At 33.7% G+C, this 21,752-nt stretch overlaps 1 protein-coding gene across 2 annotated transcripts in view; it reads right to left on the reverse strand.

Moving 5' to 3' along the window:
- Positions 1 to 19,911, reverse strand: part of CHD1 (chromodomain helicase DNA binding protein 1) — a 67,853-nt gene extending 47,942 nt beyond the window's left edge. For both annotated transcript variants that reach the window (XM_006913244.3, XM_025047713.1), the window contains exons 1-2: positions 19,712 to 19,911; positions 372 to 573 (exon numbers count right to left, since the gene is read on the reverse strand). In XM_006913244.3, the coding sequence (XP_006913306.1) occupies positions 372 to 573; positions 19,712 to 19,764 (255 nt within the window). In that variant the 5' untranslated portion in view covers positions 19,765 to 19,911. The remainder of the gene's footprint in view (positions 1 to 371; positions 574 to 19,711) is intronic.
- Between the last annotated feature and the right edge of the window lie 1,841 nt (positions 19,912 to 21,752).

The raw sequence follows: 21,752 nt of genomic DNA on the forward strand, positions 1-21,752 counted from the left end.
ATTTCCTTTGATGATCTTGAAAGCAAAGATTAGACACTGTAAGATTAAATAAAGACCTCACGAAGCCTTTAATTTTACCTGTGAGACATCAAATATTTATGAAACACATTTCTGCCTCAGAAAGTCGAAGAAAAGGGTTTAATTGTATGTGTTTATTTGGTACTTGCTGTTTTATAGTTACAGACTGCTTCTCTTCCAAGTCAATTATTCTCAACTATTTAACCAGAAGTTTAAGAATCACTGAAAGTAAATTTTAACATTTAAAATTAATGTTTTCTAAAAGCTAGATTAAGAATGCTATGAATTAATGTTATAAATTTTCCCAAAGCAATACAAGAAATCTACCTTTCATTAGATTCTTTATTTATTACCTCAGCTCCATCAACTTTCGGTGGTTTTGCTTGAACTTTGTTCTCTCGTGAAGTGTCTGACTCAGACTCTGACTGAGTGCCCGATTCAGATCCAGAGTCAGAGTCACTGCTACCTGACTGGCTACTGCTTCCATCACTACTGCTTCCAGAACTCGAACCGGATCCCGAGCCTGAGGCTGACCCAGAATCATCATCCGACTGGCTACAATTTGAAAATAAACAGATTTCAAACAAAATTCATTAGGAACTGAATTTTTCTTAAAAGTCAGCAGAGAGTCCCAAATCATTAAACATTATTTCATATTTCAATCTTCTATAGCTAAACAAATAGAAAAAGGAATTAGTGTTTACTATAGTAATAACTGGCATGGTTAATAGATTTTGAATAGTTTGGGCTAAAACATAAGCAATCGGATCACAATCTTCCTCCAAGACAATGAGCATAGTATACCAAGTACAAAATCCTGGGCTAGAAACTTGGGAAGTTTAAGCCACAGGAATATCCTTAAAAGGCTTTTAGCTGTGGTAAATCTAAAGTAGAAATTATATGAAGGAAAGGTTAAAAAACATGTTGAAAATTCTCATACAGGTAGAAAATAAATTTATATTTAGTTTCTACTTCAAGTTTATGTTCTATCATTCCAGGGAAATATAATTTGTTATAATTAGGCTATGATAAAATACAATGTATTAAAAAATCAAATCAGTAATTACTTCTCTGAGAAATCATTGATTCTGTCATGGTTCTACAGTAATAAATCTGAAATAACAGCAAATTCTCATGATCTTCTTAACTTCTATACACGTTCACATACCTGAAAGCAATTAATAGTTGAGAAAGTATCATTTTCTCTATTACTAATTTTCAGTACAGGGAAGTCTAGACATGGTCTGAACTAAACAGTAGATTGTTTAAAGTATTATTATCCTCAAAGCAATGTGGTCACGTGGTATTCACATTTGACTTGTTGAAAACTTGGGCATTAAATTTTTGATACACATGGTAGACAGCTTTTGATGTTATTTTATCTGGCTTTATGAGGAACAAGAGGTAGTTTAAGTATATGTAGAAAACTCAAGCTTCACATCCTCTGCTGTAATTTTCAGAAAAACCACCAGATGGAGGTATTACTCTATAAAAATAGACTGCAATATTAAAAATAATTCCTTTCTAAAAATAATTTCTCCTTTTCTAAAGCAAGGAGTTAATAGTTTCTACATGAAAATACAGACCTAAAAATATGCAAGAAGACCTTTGATTCCAAAAGTTAGGTATAAACCAAAATGCTTAAAGGGTAAACAAATATATGCATATTTTTAAAATCTGGAAATCTAGTGGACTTTTTCTTCATAGAAATGGTAAAAATATGTCTCTTAGAGGCTCTGATTATCAAAATCATTTTTGCCACGTCTACCCTCTGATCACATGGTCCTGAGATCCAAAAACGACAAAGTGCCTTTTAATTTAAAAACAAAAAGCTTTCCATATTTTACTTGGGTCCCTTGAGAGAAATTTCAGCAAAAATTAAATTAGATATTTTTCCTGACACACTATTTCATTTCTCCTTCAACCCACTATGTAAGAGACATCTTTCACTTATTCAATAAACTTTACTGAGAACTATCATGTTAGGCACTGGGAAGACTAAGATGAGACAGTCTTTAACATTAAAAAAACTTCTAGCCTGGTATGGAGAGACCATCGTGTCAATCAATAAATACCATTCTGTGTTATGTTTAAGATAATTGATCCAGGTGTATGGCGAGCACTGAAGATATAACCAAGTTGGTACAATAACAGGGGAACATTTAGAAGAAAGTGCAGTTGAACTAATCTTTAGGAAAGAACTAGGCCAAAGCGGTATCACTTTATTTGCCTATCAGCTTCTTGAGGGTACTGTTTATTTTTTCCAGAGTATCTACCATAGCACCTTTCATAAGTGGGTGCTCAATAAATACTTAAAAAGTAGTTAAATGACTGAATTTGGAGACCTATTATGAGCCTATATTCTTAATTATATCTTGATTAGCCTTTCAGAAGGAACAGCTTGTCAAAATTCCTTGTTAATAAATCAAAATTCTTAAGTGAATGTAGGAATCTTTCATTTTCTTTAGTCACAAGTAGTTCTGCGTGGAGATAAAAGCAAATAGCCTGAATCTAGGCTACTCTAATGGCATAAGTTTATTATTAGAATGTCTTTATCTTAGACATTAAAAGTATGAAGCATTTATCTTAGTAGGATTAAGAATAAAGAATCAGTAAAAAAAACACCTTATATACTGCAATAGAGTGGTCTCCAGGATATAGTGAAGAAAAAAACAAGATACAAAACAATGTTTACAGTATGCTTCCTTTGTATAAGGGGAAAACATTTATACATATTTGCTTATACTTAAAAAAAAAAAAAGCAATAATGGTAGCATGAAACAACAATTAAGTTAAAAATGGCTACCTACAGAGAAGGGAAGGGAGGGAACACGGATTGAAATAAGTCATCAGTTTTTGAACCACGTAAATGTTTTACATTGTTTATTTAAAAAGAAAATCCTAAAAATTGAAAGAAAATTGTATACAGGTTGGGGGGGCGGATCTATATTCAAACATAAAATTTTGAGCTAAATAGATAAAAAGCTTCTTCCTAACAAAATAATTCTATTTCTAGATTAAAAGCCTGAGAGTGGTGTAAATTTCTTTTGTAAGTCTTCAGTGTTTCTATAACAAAGTTCAAAGATCTATGAGGCCTTTCAGTAATTTGTGTCTGCCAGTTTCCCATTTAAATGTTTAGTTCTAGTGATAGCAAACTACTTATAATTCTCTAAGAGCCAGTTTCTCTTTCCACTTTCCACTTCTGCATAATACTTCCCTCTCCCCCCACTATATAATTCCTACTTGAGCTCACCTCACAGGTACTTCTCTAACAAGTATCTCCTGACTCCATTCTCAAATGAACATTAAATTAGGTATCCTTTCTCAGCACTCCACAAACATCCTATTCATACTATCATCTTGGCTATGAGAACACATCGTAGTAATCGCTGTAATTTTGGGTTTTTTTGTATCCTACACCTTTGGTATTCTACCATATGTTTCTAGAGTTTTCACTTGTTGCTCTTTGTATGTTGAGGGCTAAATGAAGAGCTTAATACATGACTCATGGTTGGATGGATGCATATACAATTCAACGGTCCCCAACCTTTTTGGCACCAGGGACCAGTGCTCCTATGAGAATCTAATGCCTGATGATCTCAGGTGGAGCTGAGGCGGTGATGCTAGCACTGAAGAGCATCTACAAATACAGATGAAACGTCATTCACTCACTGCTCACCTCCTTCTGTGAGGCCCAGTTCCTAATAGGCCACGGACCAGTATCAGCCCGCAGCCCAGGGACTAGGGACACATTTTATACAAAATAAGTATCTGTATGTAATTAAGAGTTATCCTTATTAATTATATTAAATGTCTATAGTACAATAGTAATAAATTATAGATTAAAAATACTGAATTTTTTTCACCTTTCTCACGAAAGAAAATCTACTATGATGAGTACTTAGATAAAATTATGTTGTTTTCAAGTCTTATTATGAACTCAAGGATGTAAAATTATTTGATGAGTTTTAGTTTAATCCATTATCAGTATCACTGTGGATGCCCAAATTGTCCCATCTTTAGTCAACAGGAAACCTTTTATTAGTTCCTGAATCCTTTTGAAAAGACTTCAAAGTAGCTTTTGACAGCTAGCTTCCTCACTTTCTGATTTGACAAGATGAACTAGGCTCATCTTGTGTATTTCTTGCCTCAGACTGTAACTCTGCCATTTCATCAAAAAAGCCCTAAAAACCTTGCTTTATTTAAATAGGAAATTAAATTGCAAGCTGAGTACTAGCTGAGCCTGTTACTACTGGATTAGTCATTATTTTTAAGATTTTTTTTCCAATGGAATGAGCTAGGATATTAGTATTTTTAGAGACAATGCATTAAGAATTTATACTAGTATTTTCAATTCATATTTCTAGGATTTTTACTTCTCTGATTTTATAGTTAAGCATCACTCAGGTTGAAGTTGTTTGGTTCCAAATGACACTAGTAAAACTATTTGCTTTATCTTAAAGATGTATAATAGTTTCAAAATAACAATATCATTATTACTAACAATATGATTACTAAATATTAAAATTACCATTCTTTTTGTCCTTCAGGAATACTCCCATAATCAAATCACTGCTATAAATTCAACTGAAATAATTTATTTCTGTCTGGCGATCAATTTGGTATAATTGGGGTCATTTGCTTTCATTTTTAGAAACTGCTTTTTATTCAGTGATTTAATGTTGATTATTTACTTGGATCCAACTTGAGAGCTACAAAAGTTAAAGTCAAAGTCCAGCTTCTATCTTTGTCTCCTCTACACTATGTCCTCTCTCCCTTTTAGTAATTATTTTTAAAAGTTTTATTTCCCCTTTTTTCAATACAAGCAAATTATGAATAAGATTGCTTATATCCCCTTTCATAATCATATTTACACTTATATAAATTATATGTAATAGATGGTCTCACACTTACAATGGTTTGACCTACAATTTTTCAACTTCACAATGGTACAAAAATGTTAAGTATTCGGAAGAAACTGTACTTCGAATTCTGAATTTTGATCTTTTCTCGGGCTAGCAATATGTGGTATGACACCCGGCAGTGGCAGTGAGATAACTGCCCAACTAAATGCTAATATAAGTATTCTAAGCATTTTTAAGGTAGACTAAGCTAAGCTATGATGCTCGACTGGTTGGGCATATTATATGCATTTTCAGCTTATGCTAATTTCCACTTACGATAGGTTTACTGAGATTAAATCATATCATAAGTTGAGGAGCATCTGTCACACATTGTATCCTGGAGATCATTTCACAGAAGTAGATACAGCCCCCATTTCTTTATGCAACTATGTACACTATTTTGCAGACACAAAATAGTTTCAACTTGACCCTCAATGATGATGATGTTTGCTCCCAGTTTTTTTATTGCAAATAGTGATACTAAAAAATGGCCCCTTGCATAAATTTTTTTGCATTTATGGCAGTGTATCTCTTGATTTGTTGTTTATCAACAAATGTAAGCATATCCTCTTTGAAGCTTTAAATTTACAATTATTTAGCACCCAGATCTTGATTTCTAAATATTATTCCACACTTACATAAACTAGGAGTCCTTTGAGAAACGGCAGATTCTAAGGCTGGGGCAGGGAAGGCACAGAAGGAACCTAATCAATCTTGCTGTGCCAAAAGCAAAATATTAAAAGAAAAGAAAAAAGAAAAAGATGGGAGCATATCAAAAGGACGGTGGGGAGGAACAGGGCATAGGAGACAATTTGAAAGGGCTTCCATTGGCCAAATCTGATTTCAAAAAAGAGCAAAAATTATTAACTAGTAAATAAAACAGGATTCCTCAAGTCCATGCTGATGACAGGTAGGTAGGTAAATAGACAGACAGACAGATGAGGACTCTGATAGAACTCTAAATGCCAACTGGCAAATATGAACGGGGTAGTGGTTTTAGAAAACTTCCATTTTGCAAACATCACAGAAAATACTGGTTTGGGCAAGAATCATCAAGAAATGCTAAACCTAGGAAGAGAGTTTGATGAGTAAGACATTTGCATGGTCTCAAAGTATCTTCTCAAAAATTGCTTACTAGCTATAATAGGTAAAAAATTAGAAACTACAGTGGAAAAATCAGAAACCAACTTGTTCTGTTGATCAAAACTAGTATAACCACTATTAGGGACGAACAAACATTACAGACATGATACCTTTGAGAAAGACATATCATCACTTATACATATTCTAGCCAGAGTGCATAGGGTAGGAGGACGCATAACTTGGATGTAATCATAAACAAACACAAGACAAACCCAAACTGAGAAATACAGTGTATAAAATGACTAGCCTATAATCTTCAAAATGCTAATGTCATGAAAGACAAAGACAGAGGAACCGTTCCAGATTAAAGGGATTTTTAATCAAAGATTAAAAAGACATGACAGCCAAACGCAGTATGTGCTCTTAGACCGGACCCTATACTGAAAGATGACTGGGATGACTGCCCAAACTGGAATACAGACTGAAGTTAAAGTATTATTTCAGTGTAAATTTTTCTGAATTTAATAATTATACAGGGCTTATGTAAGAGAATACCTTTATCCTTAAAAAAGATATACTGAAGTATTAATGTGTAAAGGGGCATGATTTTTGCAACCTACTCTAAAATAATTCAGGAAAAAATATGTATTACATATATTGTGTATATTAAATATATATAGATATAGAGATGTGGCAAAAATTTTAAAGTTAAATCTGGCAAAAGGTATATAAACAAGTTCTTAGTACTATTCTTGTAACTCTTCTGTAATTGGAAATTAGTTCAAAGTAAAAATGTTAATAAGAAAAAAATATTATTCCAATACCACAAGCTTTTGTCGTTAATATTCAATATTGTGAAATCTTGTTTGCAGGCAGTAAAAAGGTACAAAGACCAGGAAATTTAAAAGCCACGGAAGCTAAATGAATATGAAACAGGCAAGTAAGTAAACATTCAGTAGCTTGAAAAATAAAAGTATCTATTATACAATCGGCCAATAAAATGGACAGACTAGACAGATGGAAATACAAAAACTGCATAGAGCTTTTCCGAAGAGACCTGGAAAGGTAAAATATTAAGGGAAATTAAAAACCAATTGTATGTAACAGCTGCCTCAGAAACTGCTAGCTGCCTAACTCAGCATGTCATCTTCTCTTTAACAAGATAAATTCTAATGTTATGGTCACCTGGTACAAATATACAGCATAAACTCCCTGAAACTAAGTGTGACTATCAGCTTAAGTTCTGACAAATGAGACATAAGCAGAAATGTTGGGTTGTACTTCCCAGAAGGCTGTTCAGGGGGGCTCATCAAGCTAGGAGGTACCCCCCTTTTATGGCCCTTCTGATTTACCTTCAAAGTTTGCAGCTGACAAAAGAAAAAGATCAAAAAAGTTCTCAAAATTTACATCTGCACAGGTTCTTTTAGTATAGAGGTCATTATTTTTTCCCAGTATCCTCAAGGTTATTATAAGCAAATGTCTTTAATAACTTGAGTGACCAGAAAAAATTAATATTCTGTTCAATAATAAAGACATGTAATCCATTTTTAAATTGTTTTTTCAAGTTACATTTTTAGGTGCTTTAGTGCAGCTGTCATCAATGGTACTTTCTCATGAGTTCCATGTAACTAAAATGTTACGTACGACTCTATATATCTACCCATTTGCTTCTCAAACTCTAACATCAAGAGCCCTCTCCAGTTTTTTAAATTGAATATGCCTGGGCCCCATTCCATATCCTGTGGTGAAGCCAGCCTAAAGCTTACCTTGAGAGTTTTAATGACTTATCTTTGTTCCTGGGATAAAATGACTAAAATCTGATCTCTGCCTGCCTACCTCTTCAACTTCATCTTAAAACCACTCTATATTCTGTATCCTAGCCTCACTGATTTCCTTTAGCCCTTGAATCAACCATGCTTTCTTACCTTATAACCTTAGTATAAAGCAATTCTGCCTACCTGGAAAGTTTGTTAAGCCTCACCCCACCTTCTTCCCTAGTACTCCTAACTCTACTCATCCTTCACTTCTCAAACTGGCCTTTTCCTAGACCTCCTCCCCCTAGACTACTACATAAGACACCTAGAACAATGCCTAGCATTTAGTAGTATGTGCTTAACATAAGCTAGTATAAGCATAGGAGTATTTTACTCAACAACTGTATCTCTACTTTCTAGCGTTTTACTGGACAGACTTTGAAAATACACATAATTGTGAATTAATGAATGATTAATGCTACCTCTTCTTTGCTTTTTATTCAAAAACACCATAAACCTAAGTTTTTCATACAAAATTTTCTTTCCTACTGGTTTTGGTTTCTCTTCTTCTACTTTTCTTCTTTTCTATTTTTCCTTTCTCCAAGTCATTTAATTTAAAATTAGGGGGAAATGATTTTAAAAAGCTTCTTTTGAAGAATCAGAAAAATCTGAAAACATGGGGTTCACTTCCCACCATGGTCACAATTATCTGTACCTAAGTAGCACTGGTTCCTTTCCATGATGCATATGATCTCCAAGCCACCTGTTGTGCCCCAACCCCAACAAATTTCTCATACCTGGAGAGTTTCATTTATTTGTTATCTGCTTGACCCTTATTATTGCCTCTCACTTACGCTCCAATTAAAACAAAATTTAAAATACTTCTTTACAGCCTCCAAAATATTTTCATAATGTATTCCATTTTATCCTCACAACAACAACAAAACTGTCTTTGAAGGCACGTATAGGCAGTTTTTCTATACCCTTCCAAAGTCTCAGCTTTAAAGAGATCTAACTCTAGTCAAATTAGTTCCAATCCCAACCCCAACCTCCTGTCCTGAAGGCCTATATCCCTCAAAATATCCCGTGCTACCATGTTTGCTCAGAGCTTACTGCTTCTTACTGCTGTGTTCCCTTTTGTTGTTGGCATGTGAAAGTTTTCTTTAAAGTTCAGCCATGCACCTACTTGTTTTCCCTATGCTCTATTTTATTTAGCATTTTCATCTGTTCGTGGGTAGAAAGTGCTTGAGTGAGTCTATATTAGTCTAAACCAGCATATGACAGAATAGCAACCTCCTTTCTCTGTACACAACTCTCCACTCAAATTGGTCCCTTGAACTAAAGAAAACCTATACTAGATACATGAGAATGAAGTATTCTCAAATGAATAAACAAAGATTCTTCTATATTACAAAAGAAAAAAAGCTTTCAAGTATTCTTTGCTTTTTAACCATAGGAAGTGAAAACCAATCTGCAATAGAACATAAAGGAAGACTAAATTAAATAAGTGACCTTCTAAAAAAATGGTGGCAATGAAAGTATAAAAACTGTATAGAGCTCTCCTGACTATCGGATCATCGGATCACTAATAAAAGAAACTGACACTGATAAATTTTGGAATAGATCAAAAGGGTCAAGAAACTGATATTGGAGTGGGTGTAGGAGTACTGAGAATGAAAGAAGATCTCAAAACAGTAGCACTAAAGAAAAAAAAAAGAGTAATCATGTCATGTAAATTAGACTACCTGTATCAAAGTCTTAGATCAATGATTTATCATTTTAATTCTATTAAATAATGTATCCATTTATTTACTTATTTTGTCCCTAGTACATAAAGACTTTCTTTCTAGTTTATGCCATTTCTGGAATACTTTTTTTTTAATGGGTAATAGTATATAGATGGATTAAGACTCTGGGGAGGAGTAGGAATGCTGTATCATACATTAATAGAAGGTAAACTGATTTTCCACAGAAATAACAGAGAACTGTGTGACTGATAAATACAGTAAACACGTATATAAGGAATTGTATTGATTATGCTAAGGAACAAGCATACTGCACTAAATTCTCACTTTATGCTTTGCTTTCTTCTCCCTTAACTACTGCTTAAATGTCAACACCACTCAAAAGAACTTCTTGGGAGAGTTTTCGAAAAAAATTTTTTGACGGACACTTGTGGGAAAATTCAGGGCTAATTTGATGGTGTTCTGAAGTTCAAACCTGATTTATTTTCTCCTAGCTTTTGAGCCCTTTCATCTCGTAATTATATTTAAATCTGTATGCTCATTAGACGAGGCTCAGGTTTCTGCCACATGGAAATAATAAACATATTTAAGGATTATTGCGAAGATTAAAAGATGTAAAGCATACTGCCTGACATATAGTAAGAGTTGACATTGAAATTCCACGTTAGTCATCTCTCATTGGCCAAAACCTGCTCACATGGCCATATCTAGCTGAAAGAGATTCTAAGAAATGTAATCTATAGCTGGGTAGGCATGTGCCATTGAAAAGCAGAGGGACAGTTACGTAATACAAAAGAACAAACAGAAAATGGATACAGGGTGAATGGGGAGGGGCAATGAGACAACATATATATGATACAAACATAAAAGAATATTATTTTAAAATAAAACACTCCTATCATCCTAAAAATGAGGCACTTTCATGTTTTTGAATTTTATTTCGATTCTTCATCTGTATTCATAATTTGTACACTTAACATAGTATTGGTATGTTTTCTTCACTTAGCCTTCTCTGAACCATGACTTATATAACAAATATATTTTATATCATGATGCAGTACACAGGTAAGCACACATGTAAAAACATAACAAAAGTTTGATGAAATAATACTCTATAAGAAAAACACTGTATTTTTATTCTAGTTTACATTATTTACTTTCACTTAAAAAATATACCTGACCATGATACTCTAATGTGTTGCAACTCACTACTTAAAATATATTAGCCTAGAGCAAGTCACTTAGGAAATGAGAAGGGTTCAGTTAGATAACTAAGATCAGACAGACCACCTTTATATACTATAAAATTACATTATGTTAACATTTGTTATCCATTTTATCTTTTGCTACAAACCAAAAATAACTATTAAAGATTTCAGAAAAATCTAGAAAGCATATATCTACTTGTATGGTTCTGAAAAACAGTATCACTGCTTTATTAGGAACTGAACAAACACAACAATTCCGTTTAGCATTCTAGATCACCAATCCAAGGCAATATTCTCTTATAAACTTTCTTAAAGTACCATATGATTCTTTCATCTTAAAGTCTCTAACTGAATAAATGAGAATAAAACTGCTAGAAATAGGTGCTAAGAAGGGTAACATTCAGCATCAAAGATGACTGGGTTTAGTCATGTTGAATATGAGGTAAAGATAATAAATTCAAAGTTTAGTACGTATTCAGGAATCATATGAGAAATAGGGGCATGTATACACTTGAAAGTCACTAATAGTTCGATAAAACAAATGCAATTTATTATATTAATGACATGATAAACTTCTAATTATATAACTTATAACAAGTAGGTAAAGATTAATAACACTTTTTTTCTCATTGGTATTACCTATCATGTGGAAGTCTAACTCATGTAGAAATATATGATGTTTCAAGTAATCGTTTAAATAATTGAGTGGGAGGGACTGGTAGTAGGTAGAATTTAGAAATTAGATTGGCCAGGAGATAAAATATTTTGAAGCTAGATGATGTGTACATGAGGGTTCATTTTTACTGTTGTCACTACTTTTGCATATGCTTAAAATTAACCACACTATTTAAGTTAGCACAAACAAAATAAATGTCTAAATTTAATAGATCAATTTTAAAGATTATCCATTTGTTTTTTTAAAAGATTTTTAAAATATTTATATGCTTTTAAATTACTTTAATGAACGCTGTCACAAAAATACAAAGTTCCCAGCACTATATGCTTTACTTTCTAACAAAATTATATGTAATTTGGCATCTCATAAGTCTGCATATACCCATGGGAGTGTGCTGCACATAAGAACAACCTCCATGTCCTGAGTCATTTAGTAAAAAAAGTGAAATGACCAATGTAGTGCAGTGTGACATATAAGCTACTGCACACTAGGCCAATCCTCTGGTATAAAATACATACTAAAAAAGGAATAAAGAGATTTATATTTTGAGTACTCATGAACAATTGTAACTCTTCTTTCCTCATAAAATCTTCTTTCAGATCAAACTTCTTCCTTTTATTAATGTAACCCAGAATTCAGTCATACTATAGTACTTGCATCAAATGGCAATCATCAAATAATAATCTACTTCAAGCACAAAAACAAGAATAGTCTTAGCTGAGGGAATTTAGACTATAATGCCACTCTTTTCCAATGTCCTTATTCTTTTACATAAAAAGTTTTCAGCATAGTATTTATTACCTTTTAACATCATTTTTCCTGGGTATAAAAATTACTCTTTGCTTTTTGCCTAAGCCTATCGAAATGCCTTACCTTATAAAAGTCACATTGCCAAGACTTTTAACACACATACAATTACTGGGGTTTTAAATGATCTCTCAAAAAAACAATTTTTTTAAACGTCATTCTGATATTGGGCTTGACACAGAAATTAACCATTTGTTTTATGATCAAACTTCTGTTTCCTACCTTTGAACTACTGCAGACTGTATCTCTCTGTATTTACCATATCTATCTGATACCATAAATATTTAAGGTCTCTTTCTTAATTAAAGACTTTAGAGGAGAATCTAAAATTTTAGTACTTTAGGGTACTAGCACATAGCAGTTACTCTATCATGATAAAATAACTATCTGAGAACAGAGAACTGTATTTCTGAAAGCAGCAACAGGAGAAATGTAAAATAGCTAATAAGAATGGTTTTCATTAAGAAAAGAGTTCCCCACAATTTTTGTGCTTTATGCCTCAACTCTGAGAGATACTGTAGATATTAGATCCCAGAAGCCAGTACTGTTAGGTCGAAAAACTTTGAGTGTCTCTATATTTTAATCTCAATGATAACTTAGATCTCACTTAATCCATTCACACTAAAGAAATTTTTGGATGCAATTTAACAGTTACTTAAAGTTGACTTTTCGAATAAGCTGTCACTTCATATCAGTAACAGATAATATACTCACAAATATAAACAGCAATATTCTCAGTCATTCATATATAAGAACTTGATTCTGGAACAATATAGATTTCTAGAGTCTCTACCTAAAACTGGTCATTCTTAACAGTCCAATCACATGGGTGGGTATACACTCCTCTCATGGGTATCTCTCAAAACATGCAGCATTTATTCAGCTATGTTTTCTTTTTTCTCATTTCTCCAACTGGGACTAAACCATAAAAAAACTTCACCATAATAATGAATAAACCTCAGGGTAAAAAACTGTAAAGCTAGAATGTCAAATACATTCTCTTTATTAGGGAACTTACACTTCTTTACTGGGAGATTATGACTTCTGTAAAAACCTTTCTCTCTATCACACTGCTAAATATATAACATTTGTTCTAAGTTTCTTTCCAAACTACATCATTTCTTATCATTAAGATTACAAAGTTAAGAGCTCCATAAGTATACTTCCATATAGCCCATTACATTACTCTAATAATTTGCCTAATTCCATTTCCTTCCATTTCACTTGCATACCTATATGGCCCCATCAATTTGAATATATTTATTCCTGACTATTTAATTTAAACCTGGCTATTATCACCTTTAGATCATAATCTTTCTTCAAGTAAATTTATAATTTTAAAACATGGCAAGATACTAATAGCTTAAATAATAAGCTATTATTAGGTAAATAGCTTCATACAGATGCATATGAATTTGACATGCATACAAATTTCCTGGGAATTCTGTTAAAATGAAAATTCTGATTCAGTGGATCTGTATCTTTCAGGGTGAAGAAATCTTTCTATACAGTACTGGGATAGAGGATAAATGATTCTATACATTTGTCAAAACCTATAAAATTATATATCACAGTAAATGTAATATATGCAGGTTAAGAAAAACCAATCCGCATGATTAAGGATCCCAGGATGGAATGGAAGCTGGGACAAATAAATTTAACTTGATCACAAATTTATGCTATAACCATAACGAAGGGAAAGGAGGCTAACTTGAGTAACTTGAGAAACAGTTTTTTGACTAGAACTATAAGGCTAAATATAATAGGAACTGTATACTAAATATGAACATTGTATTCTAGCTGGTAATTTATTTCTTCTTTACTTGTATACTGAGGTTAAAGTACATGGGTGGTGGACTGTGGGAGCCAGGTTTCTCTCTGTTGGAGATGGAAGTTATAAAAGAGCAAGAAAGGAAAGTTGGGATGAATTCTGTAGTACAGGATTAGAGTTGGAGACATCAGTAGAAACTTGTGTTTATCTTACACAGATGGACAGATACAGAAACAATTACAGATACGTAGATACATGTGATTTAGTATATATATCTGTATTACCTAGCTCTGTCCACTTCGTCTGCTGAAAGGGCCTAGAAACAGTGACACCTGGGTGGCAACAAACATATCTAGCACCCAAATCTTGTTTTCTAATACTCTTTTCTCCAACAAAAGCAATCAGGGTTCTTTGGAGAAATGACTGATACTAGAGCAAAAATGGATGGAGTTTATAAAAAGACACAGAAGCCATCTTGAAAGAGAGCTCCCAATGGGCAAGCCTAGAACAATTTGAGCAACAAAATAAATAACTTATCGGGTTATAACCCAAAGTACAAAATACATATATGTAAGTCCATGCTTATAGAAATGAATGACTGAATGGAAGACAAATGACTTCTTCACAGAAGAATTCTATTTAATATATGTAGATACTCCATCTCAACAGAAGATGGAACTTAATTCCCAGCCCCAACGCCTACCCACTTAAGCACTGGCTAGACATAGTGACTTGCTTCCAAAGAATACAATATGAAAGAGAAAAAAACAGTAATTTTACAGTGGAAAAACCTGGCAAATACTACCATGGCCAAGTAATACCATGTGGAAGTTATGTTCCCCATACAATGCGACTAGAAGAGGACTTCTCTGTGTAATTCTTTCTAAAAACTGATAATCCTAGTTTATCCTAATAAAACCATCAGACAAATCCAAATTGGGGGACATACTACAGGATACTTGACCTATACTTCTCAAGACTGTTAAGGAAATCAAGGAAAGACTTAGAAACTCTAACAGACCAGAGGACACTGGGCAGAGTTAACAACTAAATGCAACATGGTAGCCTGGACTGAATCCTATAATAAAAAGAGCACATGAATGGAAAAACCAATGAAATCCAAGTAAAATCTAGAATTTAGTTAAGTTTTTACAAAAAAGGTATTAAAGAGTGGCTATAAATCTGGTTTCCCCTTCTGGCAAGTGGGAATCATTAATACTGTGTACACCACAGGAGTTTTATGATGAACTACGATAAATTCATGTAATGCACTGTGCGCTGTGTGTATCATGCCTGGTTCAGAATAAGGGCTCGATAATTATTGTTTGCCATTATTATTGTTTTTAGAAAAATGAAATGTACTTGTCCTCTTGCTGGAATGGCCTATGACACCATTCTGGGGGCGGGGGATTCCCAAAAAATAAAAAGTGTATGTAATAATAGCATTAATAACAAAAAAGAGTGACAAGGTACTACTTAATGACTTCAGGCAAACAGCTTCACATATATGCATATAAATTTAATATGAAAACAAATCACTTGGGAATCCAGTTAAAATGAAGATTCTGATTCAGTAAGTACGGGGTGGGACCCAAGGTTGTACATTTTGAACAAATTCCTAGATAAAGCCAATGCTGCTAGTCCAAGGACCACAACTGAAGCTCGAACTTTTCTATTTCTGTATATTTTTAAATTATCCATAAAAGAAATGTTTTCTTCATGTATTCTTCATCTCTTTGCCACAAAAAAGTACTTTTAAACACAGAACTGTACCAAATGTAAGCCACCAGCCATCAAGATCTTAAATAAGCAATACTTAGGCAGTATTAAAAAAGGGGCAACTACACATTAATGTTTGCCCCCACATTATCTCATGCCTGTGTAGATAAAAGTAGTATGTTTGAAAGTCAAGTCGTACACAATTATCTTATCCTTACCAGTTAAAGGTCTAAATACAGTAATTGAGCTTAACCACAATCCTAAGAAATTCTGTGAAAACTTTAACTTTGTAAGTTCTATTTGGAGAGAGAGTAATCTATTACTAAAGCTCCTGCTTAACAGTTTGAGTTTTCAGCGCATAAGAAATGATCTTAGATTCAGTAGCATGCAAGGATTTTTGAAGAAAGAGAAAACTAATAGGAAAAGATGAAGAAAGCACATACTGAACTGAGAAATAGGAATTAACAAAAAATGAGATGGAAAAGTCATACTTTACTGCAAATAATGACATCACAGAAAATTTCTAAAATGGGTTTCCTTAGCTGAGTGATTTCTAGACATTCTTTGTAATTTCACATTTTCCCATCTTCCTTAAAATGCTTCTTAGTATAAACTTTTGACTTTTAAGAATGAATTGACTTTTTTTGAAAACTGAGGCAACTGCAAAGCAGGCTCAGGAAACATTACTTTAACTGACATTGCCTTTAAAAACTGTTCAAATTTAGTGAAAGAAATGAACTGGTTCTGATGGCAAGAAATCTTGCTGGTATGTGTCCACGTAAATGCAATGTTTTCCAAAATGGTATACCATAGTAGCATTCATCTGTACACTAAGAAATAGATGGTGAAAAATGTGGCCTGTGTTCAATTTAACTTTGACTTGGTGTTTCCTAAAGTTAACAGATCACTTGGACTATAGGGCTTCTCAAAGCCTTTAAAAAGCCTTTTAAAGACTGAATTTCTAAAAAGGAGATTTTCATTAGAACATTCCATTGATCCTAATTCCTACTTACTGCCTGCACAAAGAAAACCTTAAAAGTTGAGATCCAAAGGTTCTTGTATAAAACAATGAAAATATTTTCTATAAGCCAAGGAAATTTAAGTGCAACAGAGTCCCTCTAAATAAATATAAAACTTGCATACATATATATATTTAAAACATATGTAAATATACTAAATCAAGCATTATTAATGCTATAAAAAACTATAGTAAAAAAAAGAATTCTAAGAATCAGGTTGATAAAGATCAGTTGCCAACTATAGATTAATTCTAAGTGGTTAAGGGCATTACTGCACATCACCAAGTTTCTTTGCTGTGAAAGAATTTTTCAAAAGCATAATATATACTTACAGTGATTCAAATAAATTCTCAAATTTACATGGACTAAATTACATTATTGAAAATTTAATCTATAGGCAAGAGAGATTCAAATGAGTATTAAGCATATCATCAATCATTCAAAAATTAGCAAAATGTGACTATATATTTCTGGTCTTTACCTATACATCTATTCCTGAAGATAAATTTAAAATAAAAAATATCTAAGTAGAATTTGAAAAACTTAGTTGCAAATAACACAAATCTTTACAGCTGGGAATGATGTTTTGAAATTTTCCAGTAGTATCTTTATAAAGTTTAACTTCAGTTAAATAATAAAGTTTGTGCTGAGTTGAAACTGACGTACAGGTGCATCCTGACCCACATTCTTAGTAAATAAGTTTCAAAATTGACAGTTACAACATAGACTAAGAGACATTTTCCTGTATATTCTTCTTCCTTTCAGTCAATGGTTATAAGCTTTTCACATGAAAAGAATCAAAAAAGCATTTTTTAGTGGAAAGCTAATTATACCAACCAAAAATGCCAAATTACTTCATTTCATTTCATAAACTTAACCAAGGAAAAATACCTTTAAAAATTCTAGCCAATAAAAATCAAATTTTCAATGTTTATCAATTTTAAAAGCAGAGCATATTTCTCCTCTCCTCACATAGCTATGGTAACTTTTGTTTTTTTTTTTTTAAAAATCCCTATATCTATAAAGTTCACCTTCTCACTTTTTCAACTAGGCACAATCTCCCTTCTCTGTACTGTCTTGTTATGAAAGCTTGAGGATGTTGGGTGAGAACCTGAGGGTTAGTGACTATGACAGGAGAGAAAAGAAAAAGGATAGCATAACAGCAGTAAGGAAGAAAATGAAAGCAAAATAGAAGAAGGTCCTCCTCCTGATAAACACCAAAGCAGTTGGAAGAACTAGATAACTCGACAACCACACTTCTCAAAAGTACATAAAACCCATATATGAGATAATGACTCAGAATTATTAGAGAATATGCTTTGGAACTATTTAAAATAAGTGTGTGCTGTGAAAGAGTCCTTTAAGTAAATCTGATTTCAGAGTTTTTTTCATCTATACTATCAAATTTCACTTACTACTTACTGTACTCCTATTTGCTCTAGATGTGGCAGAAAAATAAATAATTACTGTAGTAGGTAAGGGGTCAGAATATAACAGCATGTGATTTCTTTGTATACTCACCTAGAGGATTTGCTCTTATTTCCTATTTTGTGGGTAGTTTGGTTCCTATGTTTCCTCTAGATATTTCTACCTATTAACCATTTCATTGTTCACTAAAGAATAAAAGAATGTGGACAAAGTGATTCTACTATTTACTTACTATAGGTCAATCTACCTGCAGAGATATGAATCAAAAGTGAGATTCAAGTTTTCTAATTTAGCCTCTCAGCTCTGATTCTACGTAAACTCTCATCTGAAACCTTATATTTTGTAAATTACGTCATAGGATGAAACTTCATCCTACATTTACTTCCACTCTCCTTATTTTACAGTTAAGAAATCATTCAGGGAACTAGTGCAGAGATAGTGTCAACTCAGGTTTTCAAGCTCCTAGACCTATATTTGTTCAACTAAATCATGCTGTTTTCCATAACTGCTCCTTTTCTTCTATGATGGTTGTTATCCAAATACTGTGCCTGTGAAAGGTACTATTCTAAGCCCTCTACGTGTAGCATCTCACTTTAAGATAAATAATACTGTAACTCCTATTTTAGAAGTACAAAAATCAAAGCCTCAGAGGTTAATAATTTGCCCTAATTCACACAGCTAAGAAATAGAACTGGAGTAATCAGGGAGTCTGACTCCAACATTCGTATTCTTGATCTCTACATGTAAGTGTACGTAACTACAGGGATTGTGTTATTAATGTGCAGATAACTCAAACTATGGGGTCTATAGAAGAATGTAGTGCCTCTGTATTTAAAGAGGTTTCTTATTCATTAAAATAATATGGTTTATTCCCATAAACTATATCTTCTTTGCAAACACATGGCCTAAGGACTCTTAACCCATTCGTATATAATTAAAACTCAAATTTGAGAGAAAATAGGGGGAAAGAGCATCGCAGCAATACTTTAACAATACATCGGCACTATCCAAAATAACTTGTGCAGTAATAGAAATGTTTTCTATCAGCACTGTCCATCGTGGTAGCCACTAGCCACAACTGATTATTCAGCACTTGAAATGTGTCTAGTCTGACTTACGAATTTTCGATATTTTGTCACTTTAATTTAAATAGCCACATGTGGCTAGTTGTTACTAGATATTAGACAGAACAGATATAGAAAACAAACTGCCAGGAAAAGATGAGCATAGAAATTTGTACTGCCTTTATTTAGAAAGTATACTACCAGTCAAATCAATTTCAATGTCTTTTTTTACTTGCTCTAGCTTCAATTATTAACCCACACTATACAAGGCTCCAAAGAAATTTAAGACAAACTTTTTATATTTAAATTGTTCTTTGTGTATTGCAATGGAAAAAAAATAATTAAAATCTGTATTATCAACAAAGCTTCATGTATAGGAAACTTTTTACCATTTGGATAGCTAAGAGAAAAAGTATCTGAATCTGCAAACTCTGCTGCCTATTAGGAAAACTAAAAAGAATCAGACGAGTTTTCAATTCTCTTCATAATAAGTACTTGATAATAAAAGTGCTTACCTTGATTCTCCACTACTGTTTCTAACACTTTCTTCATCACTGTGTCCATTCATTGTAAATATTAACAAGTTCTAAAATAAAATATAAATCTTTCCACTTTAAAAGATGAATATAAATACTGACTCCTCCTTGAATATCAAAAATTCACAGATGAATTTTCTTCAACATTCACAGGCTTCCTGGGACCCTTTTTGATTCACCTAAAAAAAAAAAAAATTTAAGAAAGTAAGACAATTTCCCATAGAGAAAAAGATAGTCTATTTAGAACTTACACAAATCTATCTAAGCCACTTAGATTAGAGGTGGTAAGGAAGAGGTAGAGGTCTTTTACTCAAAATACCTAGGCTTCTATTAATTACATTCCTGACTACTAAAATTTAACACACCACTGCTTATTTCTGACAGAAAAATTAAAATATTTCTGGAGTGATAAAACTTTTAGACTAACTGCTTATTTTTGACAGAAAAAATTAAAATATTTGTGGAGTGATAAAACTTTTAGACAAATTATACCAAATATGTAAATATATGTAATTGATAACTAAAGAAAAGTGGTAGTATATAACACCCAATAATAGAAAAAGGAATCTTGTTAAATATTTTATCAAACAAATGAAAGGAGGAAAAAGGTTAGCTTTAATCAAGCACTAATTCCTATCACCAAGAACTTCATATACTCAAATGAAAGTTTTGAAACGATCACATGAGAAAAGAATAAAAGGGTATTATAATCTTAACCGGAAAAAAAAAATGTATAGGTCAAAATAAATGTTCTTTTATAGGTAAACCGACAGTGGACTGAAAAAATATATATCCAGCTTGGACTTGCAGAGATTCCATTTTAAAAAAGTAACAGAATATACACTAATATTTTTTAAGTCAGGGGTTTGAGGCAAAAATCATGGACCAAGACACAGCATTTCCACCTTTCAAGATTTCAGCACAACACTGGAAAGTCACCTACAAGCCATCAACGAATAAACAAAGGAGATCTCTGGCAGGGGAGGGAGAGGAAGAAGCGGGGGAAGGAGACGTCAGATCCTTCCCCAGCCAGAAAGTACCGAGAGCCAACTGAGAGCAGAGCTGTCCTCCGACCTCAAGAAAAGAGAATTCACTCTTACGATTATTTCCATTCCACAAAAGAGAGAGGAAAATAGGACGTTGACAACTCAATCATGGCAAACTCTGCAGCTAGATCGGGATTTTAATTCTCCAGAGACGACTACTAAGTACTCTCCAAGAACTGGTTATCCAAAAAGTAACCATTCCACGCAACATTTATTCCTAAGGTTAAATACTCATTCCAAGTAGTCAAAAAGCTTTACTGTTAAACAAGTCTTGAAAATCTAAGTATTCTAACAAACTGCCTCTTTCCTGAAAAGTCTCTTCCTTGAAAAAGTTCACTTTTCGTTCTTTTTCACCTTCCTTTAGCCTCTCAAAATGGCTTTCTGTACACTGCAACTTCCTTTTCCCCCGCATCTTCCTTCTCCGAATAAGTCCTCCTTCTGAGACTCTTCTCATAACCATAAGTTCTGAAGTTCCAAGCGCACGCAGCTCTCTCCAGCCTTTCAAGCGTCTTAACAATGACTTCCCTAAACCGTCAAACCTCTTCTATTCTCTTCTATGTCCCGTCTTTTAGCAGTTGCTTTGCTTCTCCTAAGTTTTCGAAGCGCTACTCGATAGGTTGTAAACCTTCCTCCTCCTCTCTCATCTCTCCATCGCAGCTTCGCTATCAGCCTCCCACCCAAACGCACCCCCCCCCCCCACCCCCGCCCGCCTGACTCCCAGGGCCTCCATCCCGGTCGCGTACTCTCTCTTCCCGCCTCAAACTTCCCGCAAACCCGCCCCGCGCCCTCCCAGGCTCGCCTGGGCCGCCTCCCCCTCCCCCTCCCCACCGTTCCCCACGTGCAGGGAGCCCGGGTCGCAGTGGGACCCACGCACCAGCCAAATGCTCGCCACCGGAGCCTCGTAGCTCTCCCTTCGCTGCCCCGCCAGCCCCACGCCAAGGCGGCCGGGGATCGACCGCTTAGCTGCCGGCCAG

The sequence above is a fragment of the Pteropus alecto genome, unplaced genomic scaffold (genome assembly GCF_000325575.1).
Source record: "Pteropus alecto unplaced genomic scaffold, ASM32557v1 scaffold20, whole genome shotgun sequence".
NCBI classification, from domain to species: Eukaryota; Metazoa; Chordata; class Mammalia; order Chiroptera; family Pteropodidae; genus Pteropus; species Pteropus alecto.